Below are 16,136 nucleotides of genomic sequence, written 5' to 3' on the forward strand. Positions count from 1 at the left end.
AAATGTTACCGCTCAGGTTCCCATAAAATCTTTCTACCTTCACCTTAAAAAACTTTCCCGCTTCACCTTACATCCCCTGTAAAACTTTGGTGAAGCCGCTTTTGCTGTATTGGGTGCAGTTCTGTTTGCCTCATTACAGAATTGTTTTTTCTGGAACGCCGTAGGTGTGAAGGGCGTCCTGATAGTAGTATAATAATGAATAATGAAAAGCCTGGATAGAGTGGATGTGGAGAGGATGTTTCCACTAGTGGGAGTCTAGGACCAGAGGGCACAGCCTCAGAATAAAAAGACGTACCTTTACAATACAATACAATATATCTTTATTGTCATTGTACAGGGGTACAACGAGATTGGGAATGCGCCTCCCATACGATGCAATAAATTAATTAGCTAGTCAGTATTCATTTAACAACCCAATGAAACAAATTGGAACAGTTTTAAAAAAGAATAAAGTGCAAGTAGATCTGTGCCGGTTCACTGTGCGATGTGACTATCCGGCTCAGCAGGACCAATTCTGGTCACTCCATTATAGGATGTGGGGGCTTTGGAGAGGGGGAGGAAGAGGCTTACCAGAATGCTGCCTGGAATAGAGGAGACTGGCTGCCAGGAGAGGTTGCAGCCAGTGTAACCTCAGTAAAGTACTTAGTAAAGTACTAAGAGAGTACTTAGAAGTTCACGATAAAATAGACCAAAGTCTTAGAAACATAGAAAATAGGTGCAGGAGGAGGCCATTCGGCCTTTCGAGACCACCACCATTCATTGTGATCATGGCTGATCATCCACAATCAATAAGCCATGCCTGCCTTCTCCCCATATCCCTTGATTCCACTAGCCCCTAGAGCTCTATCTAACTCTCTCTTAAATCCATCCAGTGATTTGGCCTCCACTGCCCTCTGTGGCAGAGAATTCCACAAATTCACAACTCTCTGGGTGAAAAAGTTCCTTCTCACCTCAGTTTTAAAAGGCCTCCCCTTTATTCTAAGACTGTGGCCCCTGGTTCTGGACTCGCCCAACATTGGGAACATTTTTCCTGCATCTAGCTTGTCCAGTCCTTTTATAATTTTATATGTCTCTATAAGACCCTCTCTCATCCTTCTAAACTCCAGTGAATACAAGCCTAGCCTTTTCAATCTTTCCTCATACGACTGTCCCACCATCCCGGGGATCAATCTCGTGAACCTGCGCTGCACTGCCTCAATTACAAGGATGTCCTTCCTCAAATTAGACCACAACAGCACACAATACTCCAGATGTGGCCTCACCAGGGCCCTCTTCATGGCTTTGTGAAGGGGAAGTCTTGCTTAACAAATTTGCTGGAATTCTTTGAAGAAGTAAATAGCAGGACAGACAAAGGAGAGTCAGTGGATGTTGTTTAGAAGGATGAGAGGAGATCTTATCGAAACGTATAAGATTATTAAGGGGTTGGACACGTTAGAGGCAGGAAACATGTTCCCAATGTTGGGGGAGTCCAGAACAAGGGGCCACAGTTTAAGAATAAGGGGTAAGCCATTTAGAACTGAGATAAGGCCAATTCTCTGAATGTATTCAAGAGAGAGCTAGATAGAGCTCTTAAGGATAGCAAAGTCAGGGGGTATGGGGAGAAGGCAGGAACGGGGTACTGATTGAGAATGATCAGCCATGTTCACATTGAATGGCGGTGCTGGCTCGAAGGGCGGAATGGCCTCCTCCTGCACCTATTGTCTATTGTTTACTTAGATTTTCAGAAAGCCTTTGATAAGGTGCCACACGCGAGGCTACTAAGGAAGATGAGAACCCATGGTGTCATAGGGCAGATACCAACATGGAGAGCAGGCTGGCTGGATGGCAGAAGGCAAAGAGTGGCAATAAAGGGGGCTTTTTCTGGTTGGCTACCAGTGACTAGCAGAGTTCCGCAGGGGTCGGTGCTGGGGGCCGGTGCTGGGGGCCGCTACTCTTCACGTTGTATATTAATGATTTGGACGAGTGAATTGAAGGCTTTGTGGCCAAGTTTGCAGATGATATGAAAATAGGCGGAAGGGCAGGTAGTGGAGAGAAAGTGAAGACTCTGCAGAAGGACTTGGACAGATTGGGAGAGTGGGCAGAGAAGTGGCAGATGGAATATAGTGTAGCAAAGTGTGGCGTCATGCATTTTGGTCGTAGGAATAAAGCCTAGAGTATTTTCTAAATGGGGAGAGGATCCAGAAATCGGAGGTCCAAAGGCTGGTGCAGGATTCCTAAAAAGTTAATCTGCACGTCGAATCGGTTAGTAAAGAAAGCAAACTCAATGCTAGCATTGATTTCTGGAGGGCTTATATACAAAAGCAGGGATGTAATGCTGAGGCTCTTTAAGGCTCATTTGGAATATTGCGAGCAATTTTGGGCACCATATCTGAGGAAGGATGTGCTGGCTCTGGAGAGGGTCCAGAGGAGGTTTACAAGAATGATCCCAGGAATGAGTAGGTTAACCTATGGTGAGCGTTTGTCGGTGCTGGGCCTGTACTCGCTGGAGTTTAGAAGAATGAGGGGGGACCTCATTGAAACGTACAGAAAAGTAAAAGACTTGGATAGAGTGGATGTGGAGAGGATGTTTCCACTAGTGGGAGAGTCTAGGACTAGAGGTCACAGCCTCAGAATTGAAGGATGTTCTTTCTAGGAAGGAGAGGAGGAGAAATTTATTTAGTGAATCTGTGGAATTCTTTGCCACAGATGGCTGTGGAGGCCAAATCAGTGGTATAGATAGATATATTTTTTATTAGTATGGGTGTCAGTGGTATTGGGAGAAGGCAGGAGAATGGGGCTAGGAGGGAGAGATAAATCAGCGATGATTGAATGGCGGAGTAGACTTGATGGGCCGAATGGCCTAATTCTACTCCCATCACATGACCTAATGACTTATGACCTTCTGCACAGGTCCGCTGTTGGACGCGGCCAGCAGGGTGGGGGATGCCTCGCCCACCTCTGAACCCCGGGGCGACCGCCTTCACCCTGGGTCGTCCCACCGGCCGAAGCACCGCTGGAGTAACCTGAGCACCGACAGTGGGGTGGTGGGACTGAACGACCGCAACGAGGAGAGGGAGGAGGAGGAAGAGGAGGAGGCAGGGGACAGGGGGCGGAAGAGCCGGCCGGGCGAGGTGGAGAGGGCGGACAGCGGCATCGGGCCGGGCACGGCCAAGAAGTGGCGCAGCCGGGTGGAGGAGACGGCGCGCTCAGTGCAGGCCTGGGTGACGCACCAGCCGTGCGTGGACTGCGGCGAGCGGGACGCCGCGGAGGCCGGGCCGGTGGCGGCGGGCAGGCGGCGGGAGAGCCTATGCGGCCGGTGCGCGAAGCGCAGGAGGGAGCGCAAGGAGGCCATCCTGGAGTTGGTCAACACGGAGTCCAGCTACGGAGAGGACCTGCGCATCATCAGGGAGGAGTTCCAGCTGCCCATGCAGGCGGCCGGGCTCCTCACTCCAGAGCAGCTGGCCGTGGTCTTCAGCAACATCCACCAGCTCATCGAGGTCAACGAGAAGTTCCTGGAGAGGCTGCAGGATTCCACGGAGCAGGCCTTTGATCAGGTGAGCAGAGGCCAAAGACTCATTCACCTCTGCCCCACTGCAGGCTTCAGACGTTACACTTTGCAGATACAGTGCGGAAGCAGGCCCTTGGTCCCACTCGGTCCGCACCGACCAGTGATCATCCCGTACACTAGCACTACCCGACACACTAGCGACAATTTACAATTTTTACCGAAGCCAATTAACGTGCTCTGAAGGCCAAATCATTGGGTATTTTTAAAGCAGAGATTGAGTTCTTGACTCGATTCAAGATTCAATTTATTGGCACATAAACTGAGTTACCAGACAGCAAGGCTGTCAAAAGTTACAGAGAGAAGGCAGGAGAATGGAGTTGCAAGGGAGATATATATCAGCAATGATTGAATGGTGGAATCGACTTGATGGGCCGAATGGCCTAATTCTGATCCTATCACTTCTGACCTTGTGACAAAGATCAGTCATGATCGAATGGTGGAGGAGATTCGATGGACTGAATGACATAATTCTGCCCCTGTGACTTATGAACTTAAAAACGTACAAACCTGTACATCTTTGGGATGTGGGAGGAAACCAGGGCACACAGAGGAACCCTACAGGGTCACGGGGTGAACGTACAAACTCCGTACCGACAGCACCCATAGTCAGGACCAAAGCCAGGTCTGTAAGGCAGCAACTCTACTGCTGCGCCACTGTGCCGCCCTTAATCAGACATTGGACTTAGTCTCTTGAATAGTTAGACTACAATGCTGAAAACTATATCTCCCTCTCCCCCGTCACTTGCAGCTCCTTCCCCTGCTCTCGGCAATTCTCTTGTTCTCTTTTATTGAACTAATAAGATTCTTGACAAAGAAACACACGAGGTACCAAAGACACGCAGGTTAGTCGGTTAATTGGCCATCACGCAAACAACCTCCCTTCTATTGACTCCATCTACACCATTGAAGGTATTTATTCACAAAATGCTGGAGTAACTCAGCAGGTCAGGCAGCATCTCAGGAGAGAAGGAATGGGTGACATTTCGGGTCGAGACCCTTCGTCGCCCATTCCTTCTCTCCTGAGATGCTGCCTGACCTGCTGAGTTACTCCAGCATTTTGTGAATAAATACCTTCGATTTGTACCAGCATCTGCAGTTATTTTCTTACACTCTTCTTACTCCATCTACACCATGCTGCCTCAGCAAGGCCACCAGTATAATCAAGGACTAGTCTCATCCCCGGTCACTCCCTCTTCTCTCCTCTCCCATCAGGCAAGAGGCACGGATGTTTGAAAAAAAAAAAGCATACCTCCAGATTCATGGACAGTTTCTTCCCAGCTGTTATCAGGCAACTGAATCATCCTACCACCAGCTGGATGGCAGTCATAACCTCCCATCTACCTCATGAGAGAACTTCAAACTATCTTTAATTGGACTTTACCGAACTTTTATCTTCCACATTATACCCTTTATTCTGTATCCGTACATTGTGGATGGCTCGATTGTAATCATATAGTCTTTTCGCTGACTGGATATCACGCAACAAAAAGCTTCACGCTGTAGTTTGGTACATGTGACAATAATAAACTTATCTAACGAATCTAGAAAAATTCCACACTTGCAACTCCCAAGGTTAGAATCAAAGCCGGGTCTCTGGCACTGTGAGGCAACAGCTCTACCAGCTGTGCCATTGTGATGCTGTTTTACCTCAGTTTTAAATGACCAGCTCCTTGTAACCATGTTCCATTGTTTGAGATTCTCCCACTAGTGATAATATTCTCAATATTTATCCTGTCAAACTGCCTGAGGATCGTACATGTTTGAATATGGTCACACCCCTCCCCCCCCCCCCCCCCGGTTATTCTTCCAAACTATAAGGAATTCAGGCCCAAACTATCTAATCTCACTTGGCTCTCAAGGAATTCACTCCTCCTTGGAACTAGCCTGGTGAATCTCCATTGTACTTCCTTCAGGTTACCCCATCTCAGAGGGAAAATTTCAAGTACGAGAGAGCATAGCTTTAAGGTCAGAGGAAAGTGTTTAAAGGAGGCATTTAAAAAAAACAGTGGTTGGTGCCTTTGACACACTGCCATGTGGCAGAAGCAGATATGATAGTGGGATTTGAGAGGCCTTTAGATAGGTACACGATGTACTTTAGAAAGGAGACGAGGAGGAATTTCGTTAGCCAGAGGGTGGTGAATCTGTGGAATTCGTTGCCACAGACGGCTGTGGAGGCCAAGTCACGGTATTTTTAAAGTGGAGATTGACATGTTCATGATTAGTAAGTGTGTCGAAAATTATGGGGAGAAGGCAGGAGAATAGTGTTGAGAGGGAAAGATGGATCAGCCATTAGTGAATGGCGGAGTAGATTTGATGGGCCGAATGGCCTAATAATGGTCCTATGTCTTATGGATGTGCAGAGAATGGCGTGATATGGATCACATGCGAGCAGAAGTGATTAGTTTAATTTTGCATCATGTTTGGCACTGACGTTGTGGGTGGAAGGGCCTGTGCCGTACTGTTCCATGCCCTGCGTATAACTTTTGTTGCTGTTTCCTAATCCTTTCTTTCTAATGTGTTCCCAGAACGATGAGGACTTTTTGACGGTGTGCATTGGTGAGATGTTCCTGGAATTCGTCAACATGCTACCAGCCTTTCAGACCTACTGCATCCACCAGTCTTCCTCGATCAACCTACTCAACTCTCTGGAGAAGGAAAAGGAGCTTCTCAGGTAAACCACACCCTCCGCTCTTTACACTTGGGCAACTTGAGAGGTGAAGGCGTGAAACATAGAAAGTAGGTGCAGGAGTAGGCCATTCGGCCCTTCGAGCCTGCACCGCCATTCAATATGATCATGGCTGATCATCCAACTCAGTATCCTGTACCTGCCTTCTCTCCATACCCCCCTGATCACTTTAGCCACAAGGGCCACATCTAACTCCCTCTTAAATATAGCCAATGATTTGGCCTCAACTACCTTCTGTGGCAGAGAATTCCACAACTTCACCACTCTCTGTGTGAAAAAAAACTTTCTCATCTCGGTCCTAAAAGACTTCCCCCTTATCCTTAAACTGTGACCCCTTGTTCTGGACTTCCCCAACATCGGGAACAATCTTCCTGCATCTAGCCTGTCCAACCCCTTAAGAATTTTGTAAGTTTCTATAAGATCCCCCCTGACGCTGGGAAACGCTGGGAATGGCAGTGCATCATTCAACCCCTTCCAGAGGTAGTGCAGTAGAGCTGCTGCCTCACAATGCAAGAGGCCCCGGTTTGATCCTGACCTCGGGTGCTGTCTGTGTGTGGAGTTTACACGTTCTCCCTGCAACGGCATGGTTTCCTCCGATTTCTTCCCACATCCCAAAGACGTACAGGTTTGGAGGTTAATTGGCCTCTGTAAAATTATCCCTTGCATTTAGGGAGTGGATGAGAAAATGGTATAAATATAGAAATAGTGTGAATGGGTAATCGATGGTCAGCATGGACTCGGTGGGATGAAAGGCCTATTTCCGTGCTGTAAATGAGAAAGTGGGATAGTATAGAACTAGCGTGAATGGGTGATCGATGATCGGCGTGGACTCGGTGGGCCGAAGGGACTTTCCATGCTGTAAATCAACATAGATTATGTTGCAGAATATCAGCCCAAAACTGTTCTGTTAAATGGCTATTCTTCTGAGCAAATATGTGGTGCCTTTACATCCCCAGGCTTACACCCGCATGAGTAGGTTTTCATTTTACAGCAACACTTACCGTATTCAATAGGTAGAAAGTAAGAAATGGCTCTGGATCAAAGCAATGCACGTCCTCTCCCCTTCCAAACAGCTGACCCTTCTCCTTTAACCGAGAAGATAGACACAAAATGCTGGAGTAACTCAGCGGGACAGGCAGCATCTCCGGAGAGAAGGAATGGGTGACGTTTCGGGGTCGAGACCCTTCTTCAGACTGAAAGTCACGGGAAAGGGAAACGAGAGATAAAGACGATGATGTCGAGAGATATAGAGCAAATGAATGAAAGATGCAAAAAAAAGTAACAATGATCAAGGAGACAGGCCATTGTTAGCTGTTTGCTAGGTGAGAACAAAAAGCTAGTTGCATTGGGTAGGAGAGGGATGGAGAGAGGGAATGCTGGGGTTACTTGAAGTAAGAGAAATCAATTTTCATACCGCTGGGCTGTAGGCTGCACAAGTGAAATATGAGTAAGAAAATAACTGCAGATGCTGGTACAAATCGAAGGTATTTATTCACAAAATGCTCGAGTAACTCAGCAGGTCAGGCAGCATCTCAGGAGAGAAGGAATGGGTGACGTTTCGGGTCGAGACCCTTCTTCAGACTGAAGAAACGTCACCCATTCCTTCTCTCCTGAGATGCTGCCTGACCTGCTGAGTTACTCCAGCATTTTGTGAATAAATACCAGCGAAATAGGAGATGCTGTTTCTCCAATTTGCGTTTAGCCACACTCTGACAATGGAGGAGACGTAGGGCGGGCAGAAAGGCCAGTGTGGGAATGGGAAGGAGAATTAAAGTGTTTAGCAACCGGGAGATTGGGTAGGTCCAGGCGGACTGAGCGAAACCCAGTCTACGTTTGGTCTCGCCGATGTATAAGAGTCAATAGACAATAGGTGCAGGAGTAGGCCATTCGGCCCTTCGAGCCAGCACCACCATTCAATGTGATCATGGTTCCTACTTGACCTCAGCGCCGCCTTTGACACCATAAATCACTCCATTCTCCTCACCCGACTTGAAACCTCCCTTAACATCACCGGCACAGCCCTATCCTGGTTCAAATCTTACCTCTCTGACAGACACCAGTTCATCTCCATTAACAACTGTAAATCCCCCACCGCTCCCCTCCCCCAAGGTGTCCCCCAAGGCTCAGTCCTTGGCCCCCTCCTCTTCATCCTCTACCTGTTCCCCCTTGGTCAATTAATCCGCCGTCATGGTCTCAACTTCCACTGCTTCGCCGATGATATCCAGCTCCTCATCTCCACCAAGTCAATCTCCCCCACCACACACTCTACACTGACAAACTGCATTACTGAAATAAAATCTTGGCTTCAATCAAACTGCCTCAAACTCAATTGCAACAAATCTGAAATCATCATCATTGGTCCAAAAACGCTCACCAAATCCACCCAAAACTTCATCCTCAACATTGATGGTCTCCCAGTATCCACCTCACCTCACATCCGGAATCTTGGAATCATCCTTGATCAAACCCTCTCCTTCGACAAACACATCACAAAGACAGCCTTCTTCCACCTCAAAAACATTGCCCGTCTCCGTCCATCCCTCTCCTCCACAGCTGCAGAAACCCTCATCCACGCCTTCATCACCTCCCGTCTGGACTACTGCAATAGCCTCCTCTATGGCGCACCCTCAAAAATCATCAATAAACTTCAATACATTCAAAACTCTGCTGCCCATCTACTCACACACACCTCGATCCGTGACCATATCACCCCCGTCCTTTATAAACTCCACTGGCTCCCCATCCCCCAGAGAATCCAGTACAAAATCCTCCTCATAACCTACAAAGCCCTCCATAACCTGGCCCCATCCTACCTGACCGACCTCCTCCACAGGCACACTCCCACCTGCACCCTCCGCTCTGCCGCTGCCAATCTCCTATCCCCCCACATCCGGACTAAACTCAGATCCTGGGGGGACAGGGCTTTCTCCATCGCTGCTCCCACCCTATGGAACTCACTACACCAAACCGTTAGAGACTCCCCCACACTCACCACATTCAAAACATCGCTGAAGTCTCACCTGTTCAGTACTGCCTTCAACCACTGAAGGTCACCTCACCTTCTGTCTCCTTTCTCTGTTCATTTATTTATTTACTTATTTATCCAGTTATTCATTTCCCTATGTTCTCAAAATCTCTGTAAAGCGTCTTTGAGTATATGAAAAGCGCTATATAAATAAAATGTATTATTATTATTATTATTATTATGGCTGATCAGTCCACATCTTGAATAACGGATGTAGTAGGTGAGGTTGGAGGAGGTGCAAGTGAACCTCTCTGCCACACCAGTCATTGAAAGTAGGCATGTAGGTGCAGCAGGCAGTGAAGAAAGCGAATTGTATGTTGGCATTCATAGCGAGGGGATTTGAGTATAGGAGCCGGGAGGTTCTGCTGCAGTTGTACAGGGTATTGGTGAGACCACACCTGGAGTATTGCGTACAGTTTTGGTCTCCTAATCTGAGGAAATACATTCTTGCCATAGAGGGAGTACAGAGAAGGTTCACCAGATTGATTCCTGGGATGGCAGGACTTTCATATGAAGAAAGACTGGATAGACTCGGCTTGTACTCGCTGGAATTTAGAAGATTGAGGGGGGATCTTATAGAAACTTACAAAATTCTTAAGAGGTTGGACAGGCTAGATGCAGGAAGATTGTTCCCGATGTTGGGGAAGTCCAGAACAAGGGGTCACAGTTGTAAGTCTTTTAGGACCGAGATGAGAAAGTCACACAGAGTGGTGAGTCTGTGGAATTCTCTGCCACAGAGGGTAGTTGAGGCCAGTTCATTGGCTATATTTAAGAGGGAGTTAGATGTGGCCCTTGTGGCTAAAGGGATCAGGGGGTATGGAGAGAAGGCAGGTACGGGATACTGAGTTGGATGATCAGCCATGATCATATTGAATGGCGGTGCAGGCTCGAAGGGCCGAATGGCCTACTCCTGCACCTATTTTCTATGTTTCTATGTACCTGGACAGACAGAGTCGAGGGAGGAGATGTAGGGACTGGTGTTGCATCCCTTAACCGAGCGTTCCTCTGGTTGTTTCAGGATATTCCTGGACGTGTCGCAGAACGACAACACGGCGCTCCGCCGCATGAACCTGCGCTCGTTCCTGATGGCGCCGCTGCAGCGAGTCACCAAGTACCCGCTGCTGCTGAGCCGGATCAGCAGCTCGACGCCCGAGTACCACCCGGACCACCGCGGCCTGCGGGAGGCCAAGAGCAGGGTGGAGTCGCACCTGGAGCACATCAACATGAAGAGCCGGCAGGAGGGCGCCCCCCTCTGGCCCCTGCGCTCACTGCGCCGCGGGAGCCGGCGGCACCGGGAGGCGGCCGAGGTGGAGATGCGGGAGGTGGCGGTGCGGGCGGTGGGCTGGCCGCGGGAGGAGACGCGCTTCGCCATGGAGGGCACGCTGCAGTCGTCGCAGCCCAGCGACGGCCAGTGGGCCAAGAAAGGGAGCAGGTCCCTCAAGTTCCACAACCTCCACGCCCTCCTCGTGGTCAACAGGGCGCACCGGCCCGACCCGGCGGAGGGAGACGCCGCGGCGGGGAGCGGGGACGGGCGGGAGGAGGCGGCGGCCTTCGTGCGGGACGCCGCGCTGGTGCTGATGCGGGACAAGAGCGGCGGCAAGTTCTCCCTGTTCCGGCGGCCCATCCACCTGGGCAACTGCGTGGTCTCCTCGGACCCCGACTGCGAGGACACCTTCGAGCTGCTGGAGATCCCCAAGGAGGCGTTCGTCTTCCGCGACGCCGACCGCCCGCGCACCCGCCACTGGTTCCGGCTGATCAAACGCTACTCCCAGGACCTGGGCTCCTGGCGCAAGAGACGCAACGCGCTGCCCAACATCATGATCAACGCCACCCACGGCAGGTCCTGAGTCCACAACGTGGGGGGGAGGGTCTCTCTCCCCTCCCCACCCACCACCAACAGGAACATTGTTACACTCACTGCAGACTGAAATGGGTGAGACGGCAGGATGGAGTTTTGCGGGGGAGGTATTTCTCCGAGGTTTATCCATCAGAGGTTCAATCTTCTTCATGCGCCAGGGGTCTCCGGGAATTAAGATTTAATCTTCCAGTCTTTCTCGCTGGAAAAACTCGTAATTAAAGAAAAAATTTCTTCGAACCCCACTTCCAGTTAGCAGCTGTAAAATTATCGGAGAACGTCTCTTTGGTTTGACCTCTTCCCTCAATCAGACAAGATAGAGTTCATCCGCTTGCCCATCGGTCTTTTGGAAGACCTGTTGTTGACAAGATGGACGACCAATACTGGAGACAGGGTCAGAGAGAGAGAGAGAGAGAGAGATGGGGAATGAGAGAATCGTGTGATAAAGGTTCAAGGTCATGTCCCATCAGAGTTAGAAGTAACCCATAGTCAGGATCAAACCCGGGTCTCTGGCGCCGTAAGGCCGCAACTCCACCACTGTGCCGCACATTTTGGAAATGTATTTTAAATTATTATTTTCCTCCCTGGATCTAGCTTGTCCTAAAGTAACTCAGCAGGTCAGGTAGCATCCCTGGAGAACCTGGAGACAGGTGACGTTTTGGGTCGGGATCCTTGTTAAGAAGCAGGATCCGGACCCGAAACGTCACTTATCCGTGTTCCATGATTAATCTTCAATTGCCGGAGACTCCAGATTCAGGTGGATTGGGAATGTCAAATGTGGGAGGTGGGATGGGGGAAGACATGGTTTGGGAAATGGATTGGGGATAAACTTTTACATGATTGGGGACGGAATAGAAGAGGTGAACGAGTATCCTGGATATAAACTTGACGCTGGTGACCTGACATTACCCAAGTTGTACCGCACAAGTCAGCTTTGAACTGTGTTCCTTGTCTGTGCACTCGACCGTTCAAGAGTGGCTGTTCACAAAATCCTACCTTGTGTATTTAACTTCTGAACGTTCTGCTTTGTACCGCTGTTCCAGGAGTGTCATTCTAACCGTACATGGTTCATTTCAACTGCTTGCATTAATATGGCTGCAATTCATCAGTATTTGAAGAAACGAGGAACTGCAGATGCGGGTTTACAACAAAAAAAAAGACACACTGCTGGAGTTACTGCGGGGCAGGCAGCATCCCTGGAGAATACGTTTCGGGATGGGATCCTGCTTCTTTAGATGGATCCTGCCCCAAAACATCATCTATCCATGTGTTCCGAAGATGCTACCTGACCCGCTGAGTTACTCCCAGCACTTTGTGCCTTTTCATCAGTATTTGACTTCAGTTTAATATAACTCCATCTTACCACAATTGGCCTCCAAAAGCACAACCATATTTGGCTGCAATCAACTGCTTGATAATGCAATATGTAATAAAAAGGAACTGCAGATGCAGGTTTAGACCAAAGATAGACACAAAAATGGTGGAGTAACTTAGTGGATCAGGCAGCATCTCTGGAGAACATGGATGGGTTGGGACCCTTCAGGCTGAAGAAGGATCCCGATCCAAAATGTTCTCCATCCATTTTCTCCATTTCTGCACCGGGGTTCAACAAGAACTTACATTAAAGTTCTGATTTAAATTTATCTAAAGAAAATCAAGAGATTGCAACAATTTATGCCTTATAAGTGAACTTCAGAATTTATATGGAAGATAATAAAATTCCATTTACACACAAGAGCACAAAAGGTCATGTGCAATAACTTATATTTTTAAATACCGAGCAAATTTCCAAAGCATTACTAATGCATTTATTAATGTGCATTGATCTTACAATGCATAAATCGTGCAATGCTCAAAACAATTAAGAATTCCAAATAAGGGTCCCAACCTGAAACGTCGCCTATCCTTGTCATCCAGAGATTCTGCCTGACCCTTTGAGATGCTCCAGCACTTTGTGTTCTGCGTAAGATTCCAGCATTTGCAGTTCACTTAGTCTACTCTTAGGAGTTTGTACCTTGTTCTACCAAGTTCAAGTACAATTAGACGGCCTTATAGACAATAGGTGCAGGAGGAGGTCATTCGGCCCTTCAAACCAGCACCGCCATTCAATGTGATCATGGCTGATCATTCTCAATCAGTACCCAGTTCCTGCCTTCTCCCCATATCCCCTGACTCCGCTATCCTTAAGAGCTCTATCTAGCTCTCTCTTGTGTATGTGTGGGGGGTGGTGGTGTGGGTGGGGGGGAAACCTTTCTCTTTTAAGTCTCTTCCTCACGGCGCGGGGTGCGGCTCGGCCGTGGGGCCTTCCATCGCCCAGTGCGGCTCGGCTGCTGGACTTAACATCGCCCGGTGCGGCTTGGCCGCGGGGCCTAACATCGCCCGGTGCGGCTCGGCCGCGGGGCCTAACATCGCCCGGTGCGGCTCGGCTCGGCCGCGGGACTTAGCTGCGCACGGCTCGGTCGCGGGGCCTTCCATCGCCCGGTTCGGCCGCGAGACGTCTCAGCGCCCGGTACGGCTCGGCCGCGGGGACTGTGCGGGTCGGTCGGGGACGAGCTGTCTGTCCGTGGGCATGGGGAAGAGTGGAAGTTTTGTTGCCTCCATCACAGTGAGGGGGTGTTTGGAGTCACTGTGATGGACGTTTGTGTTGGGGTCATGCGTCTTGTGTTCTTTTTTGTGTGTGACTGCTATGTAGTTTCGTTTGGTACCTTGGTACCGAATGACAAATAAAGCTCTGTTGAACTCTGTTGAACTGTTGAATGCATTCAGAGAATTGGCCTCCACTGCCTTCTGAGGCAGAGAATTCCACAGATTTCCAACTCTCTGAGTGAAAAAGTTTTTCCTCATCTCAATTCTAAATGGCCTACCCCTTATTCTTAAACTGTGGCCCCTGGTTCTGGACTCCCCCAACATTGGGAACATGTTTCCTGCCTCTAACGTGTCCAACCCCTTAATAATCTTATATGTTTCGATAAGATCCCCTCTCATCCGTCTAAATTCCAGCATTATCTTCACTATCTCACCCAAGTTCCCATTCTTTTTAGAGTCTAACTGCTGAGTGTTAACAATATATTTTTTTCACACTATTTGGAGATCTGAGAGTTGCCAACAAGGCCAAGATTTATTACCTATCCCTAATTGTCTAGAAGATAGTGATCTTCCTTCGTGAACCACAGCTGCTACTTTGGTGAAGGTACTTGGCTGCTGCAGGATTTAGACTCGGTGATGGTAAAAGGTGATACACATCCAAGTTCAGGCGATACACTTCCCAAGGTGGATAGGGTGGTAGAAAAGATTCACAAGGATATTGGTAGGACTGGATGGGCTGAGTTATAAGATGAGATTGGATAAGCTGAAAAAGACACAAAGTGCTGGAGTAACTCAGCGGGTCAGGCAGCATCCCTGGCGTCATAGAGGAATGATTTCAGCACTTACAGCGTGGAAACAGGCCATTGGGCCCATCTTGCCCAAACCAGCCAACAGGTCCCATCTACACCTAGTCCCACCTCCCTGCGTTTGGCCCATATCTCTCTAAACTTGTCCTATCCATGTACCTGTCTAAATATTTCTTAAATGTTGTGATAGTACCTGCCTCAACTACCTCCTCTGGCAGCTCGTTCCATACACCTACCACCCTTTGCATGAAAAAGTTACTGCTCAGATTCCTAGTGCATCTTCCCCCCCTCACCTGAAAGTTACCTGGAGTGTTGGAACTTGGTAGAACAGGAAACAAATTCTTAGGAGAGTGGACAAAATGAACTGCTGATGCTTTTAGTTTGAAGAAGGGTTCCGACCCGAAACGTCACCCATCCTTTTTCTCCAGAGATGCTGCCTGACCCGCTGAGTTAGTCCAGCACTTTGTGTACATCTTGGTATCTACCATGCTGGTATAAACCAGCATCTGTAGTTCCTTCGGTTTATGTTAGACGCAGGAAACATGTTCCCAATGTTGGCGGAGTCCAGAACCAGGGGCCACAGTTTAAGAATAAGGGGTAGGCCATTTAGAACAGAGATGAGGAAAAACTTTTTTAGTCAGAGAGTTGTGAATCTGTGGAATTCTCTGCCTCAGAGGGCAGTGGAGGCCAATTCTCTGAATGCATTCAAGAGAGAGTTAGATAGAGCTCTTAAAGATAGCGGAGTCAGGGGGTATGGGGAGAAAGCAGGAACGGGGTGCTGATTGAGAATGATCAGCCATGATCACATTGAATGGTGGTGCTGGCTCGAAGGGCCGAATGGCCTACTCCTGCACCTATTGTCTATAAACCAGCATCTGTAGTTCCTTCTTACACATATGTAGTTTATTTCCATACATCCTGGAGAACATGGATAGGATAGATTTTGGGGCAGGTCCCTTCTTCAGACCGAATGTAGGGAACTGGGAGGAAAGAAAACGAGAAGGGAGGAGAGGCAAGACAAAGCAAGGCAGTCAATAGGTAAACAGAGGCAAGAGGGGGGGGGGGGGGTTGACAGGCAGATGGTTGGACAAAGGCCAGAGATGAAAAAAAAGATGTGAGACGAAAGGGTTGAAGAGTTGTAACTTGTGGAGCCAGAACCAGGAATGTAGGTGGAGGGGAGTATGTGGTGTGTGTCCAGGTGAGGCATTGGGGAGGGGAGAAAGGGGACTGTTAGAAGTTACATATAATTGGAGAATTCAATGTTCATATCATTGGGTTGTAAGCTACCCGAGCGGAACACGAGATACTGGATAAACTGGAGTTGACCCGAATGAGATTTACAAAACCATGAGGAGCAGAGGTGGAGCGGGTGGTCACAGTCGCTCTCCTAAGGTAGAGGGGTTTCCAACTAGAGGGCATTGGTGTGAGGGGTAAGGGGACCCGAGAGGCAGGTTTTTACATAGAATGGTGGGCATGTGGAACAAGCTTCCAGAGGACATGTAGACAAAATGTGTAACAAAGGAACTGCAGATGCACGGATACAAAATAGGTAACGGGAATGGGATTGAAGGGATTGTACTGAGATCCGAGATAGAATCGATGGGCTGAATATCTTGGGAAATAAGATATGA

General features: G+C 48.7%; 1 protein-coding gene across 2 annotated transcripts in view; it reads left to right on the forward strand.

Moving 5' to 3' along the window:
- Positions 1–15,123, forward strand: part of arhgef49 (Rho guanine nucleotide exchange factor 49) — a 38,444-nt gene extending 23,321 nt beyond the window's left edge. For both annotated transcript variants that reach the window (XM_078403284.1, XM_078403283.1), the window contains 3 exons: positions 2,890–3,533; positions 6,073–6,218; positions 10,277–15,123. In XM_078403284.1, coding sequence (XP_078259410.1) covers positions 2,890–3,533; positions 6,073–6,218; positions 10,277–11,105 — 1,619 coding nt within the window. In that variant the 3' untranslated portion in view covers positions 11,106–15,123. The remainder of the gene's footprint in view (positions 1–2,889; positions 3,534–6,072; positions 6,219–10,276) is intronic.
- Positions 15,124–16,136: the final 1,013 nt, after the last annotated feature.

This window comes from Rhinoraja longicauda, chromosome 8 (assembly GCF_053455715.1).
Source record: "Rhinoraja longicauda isolate Sanriku21f chromosome 8, sRhiLon1.1, whole genome shotgun sequence".
NCBI lineage: Eukaryota > Metazoa > Chordata > Chondrichthyes > Rajiformes > Arhynchobatidae > Rhinoraja > Rhinoraja longicauda.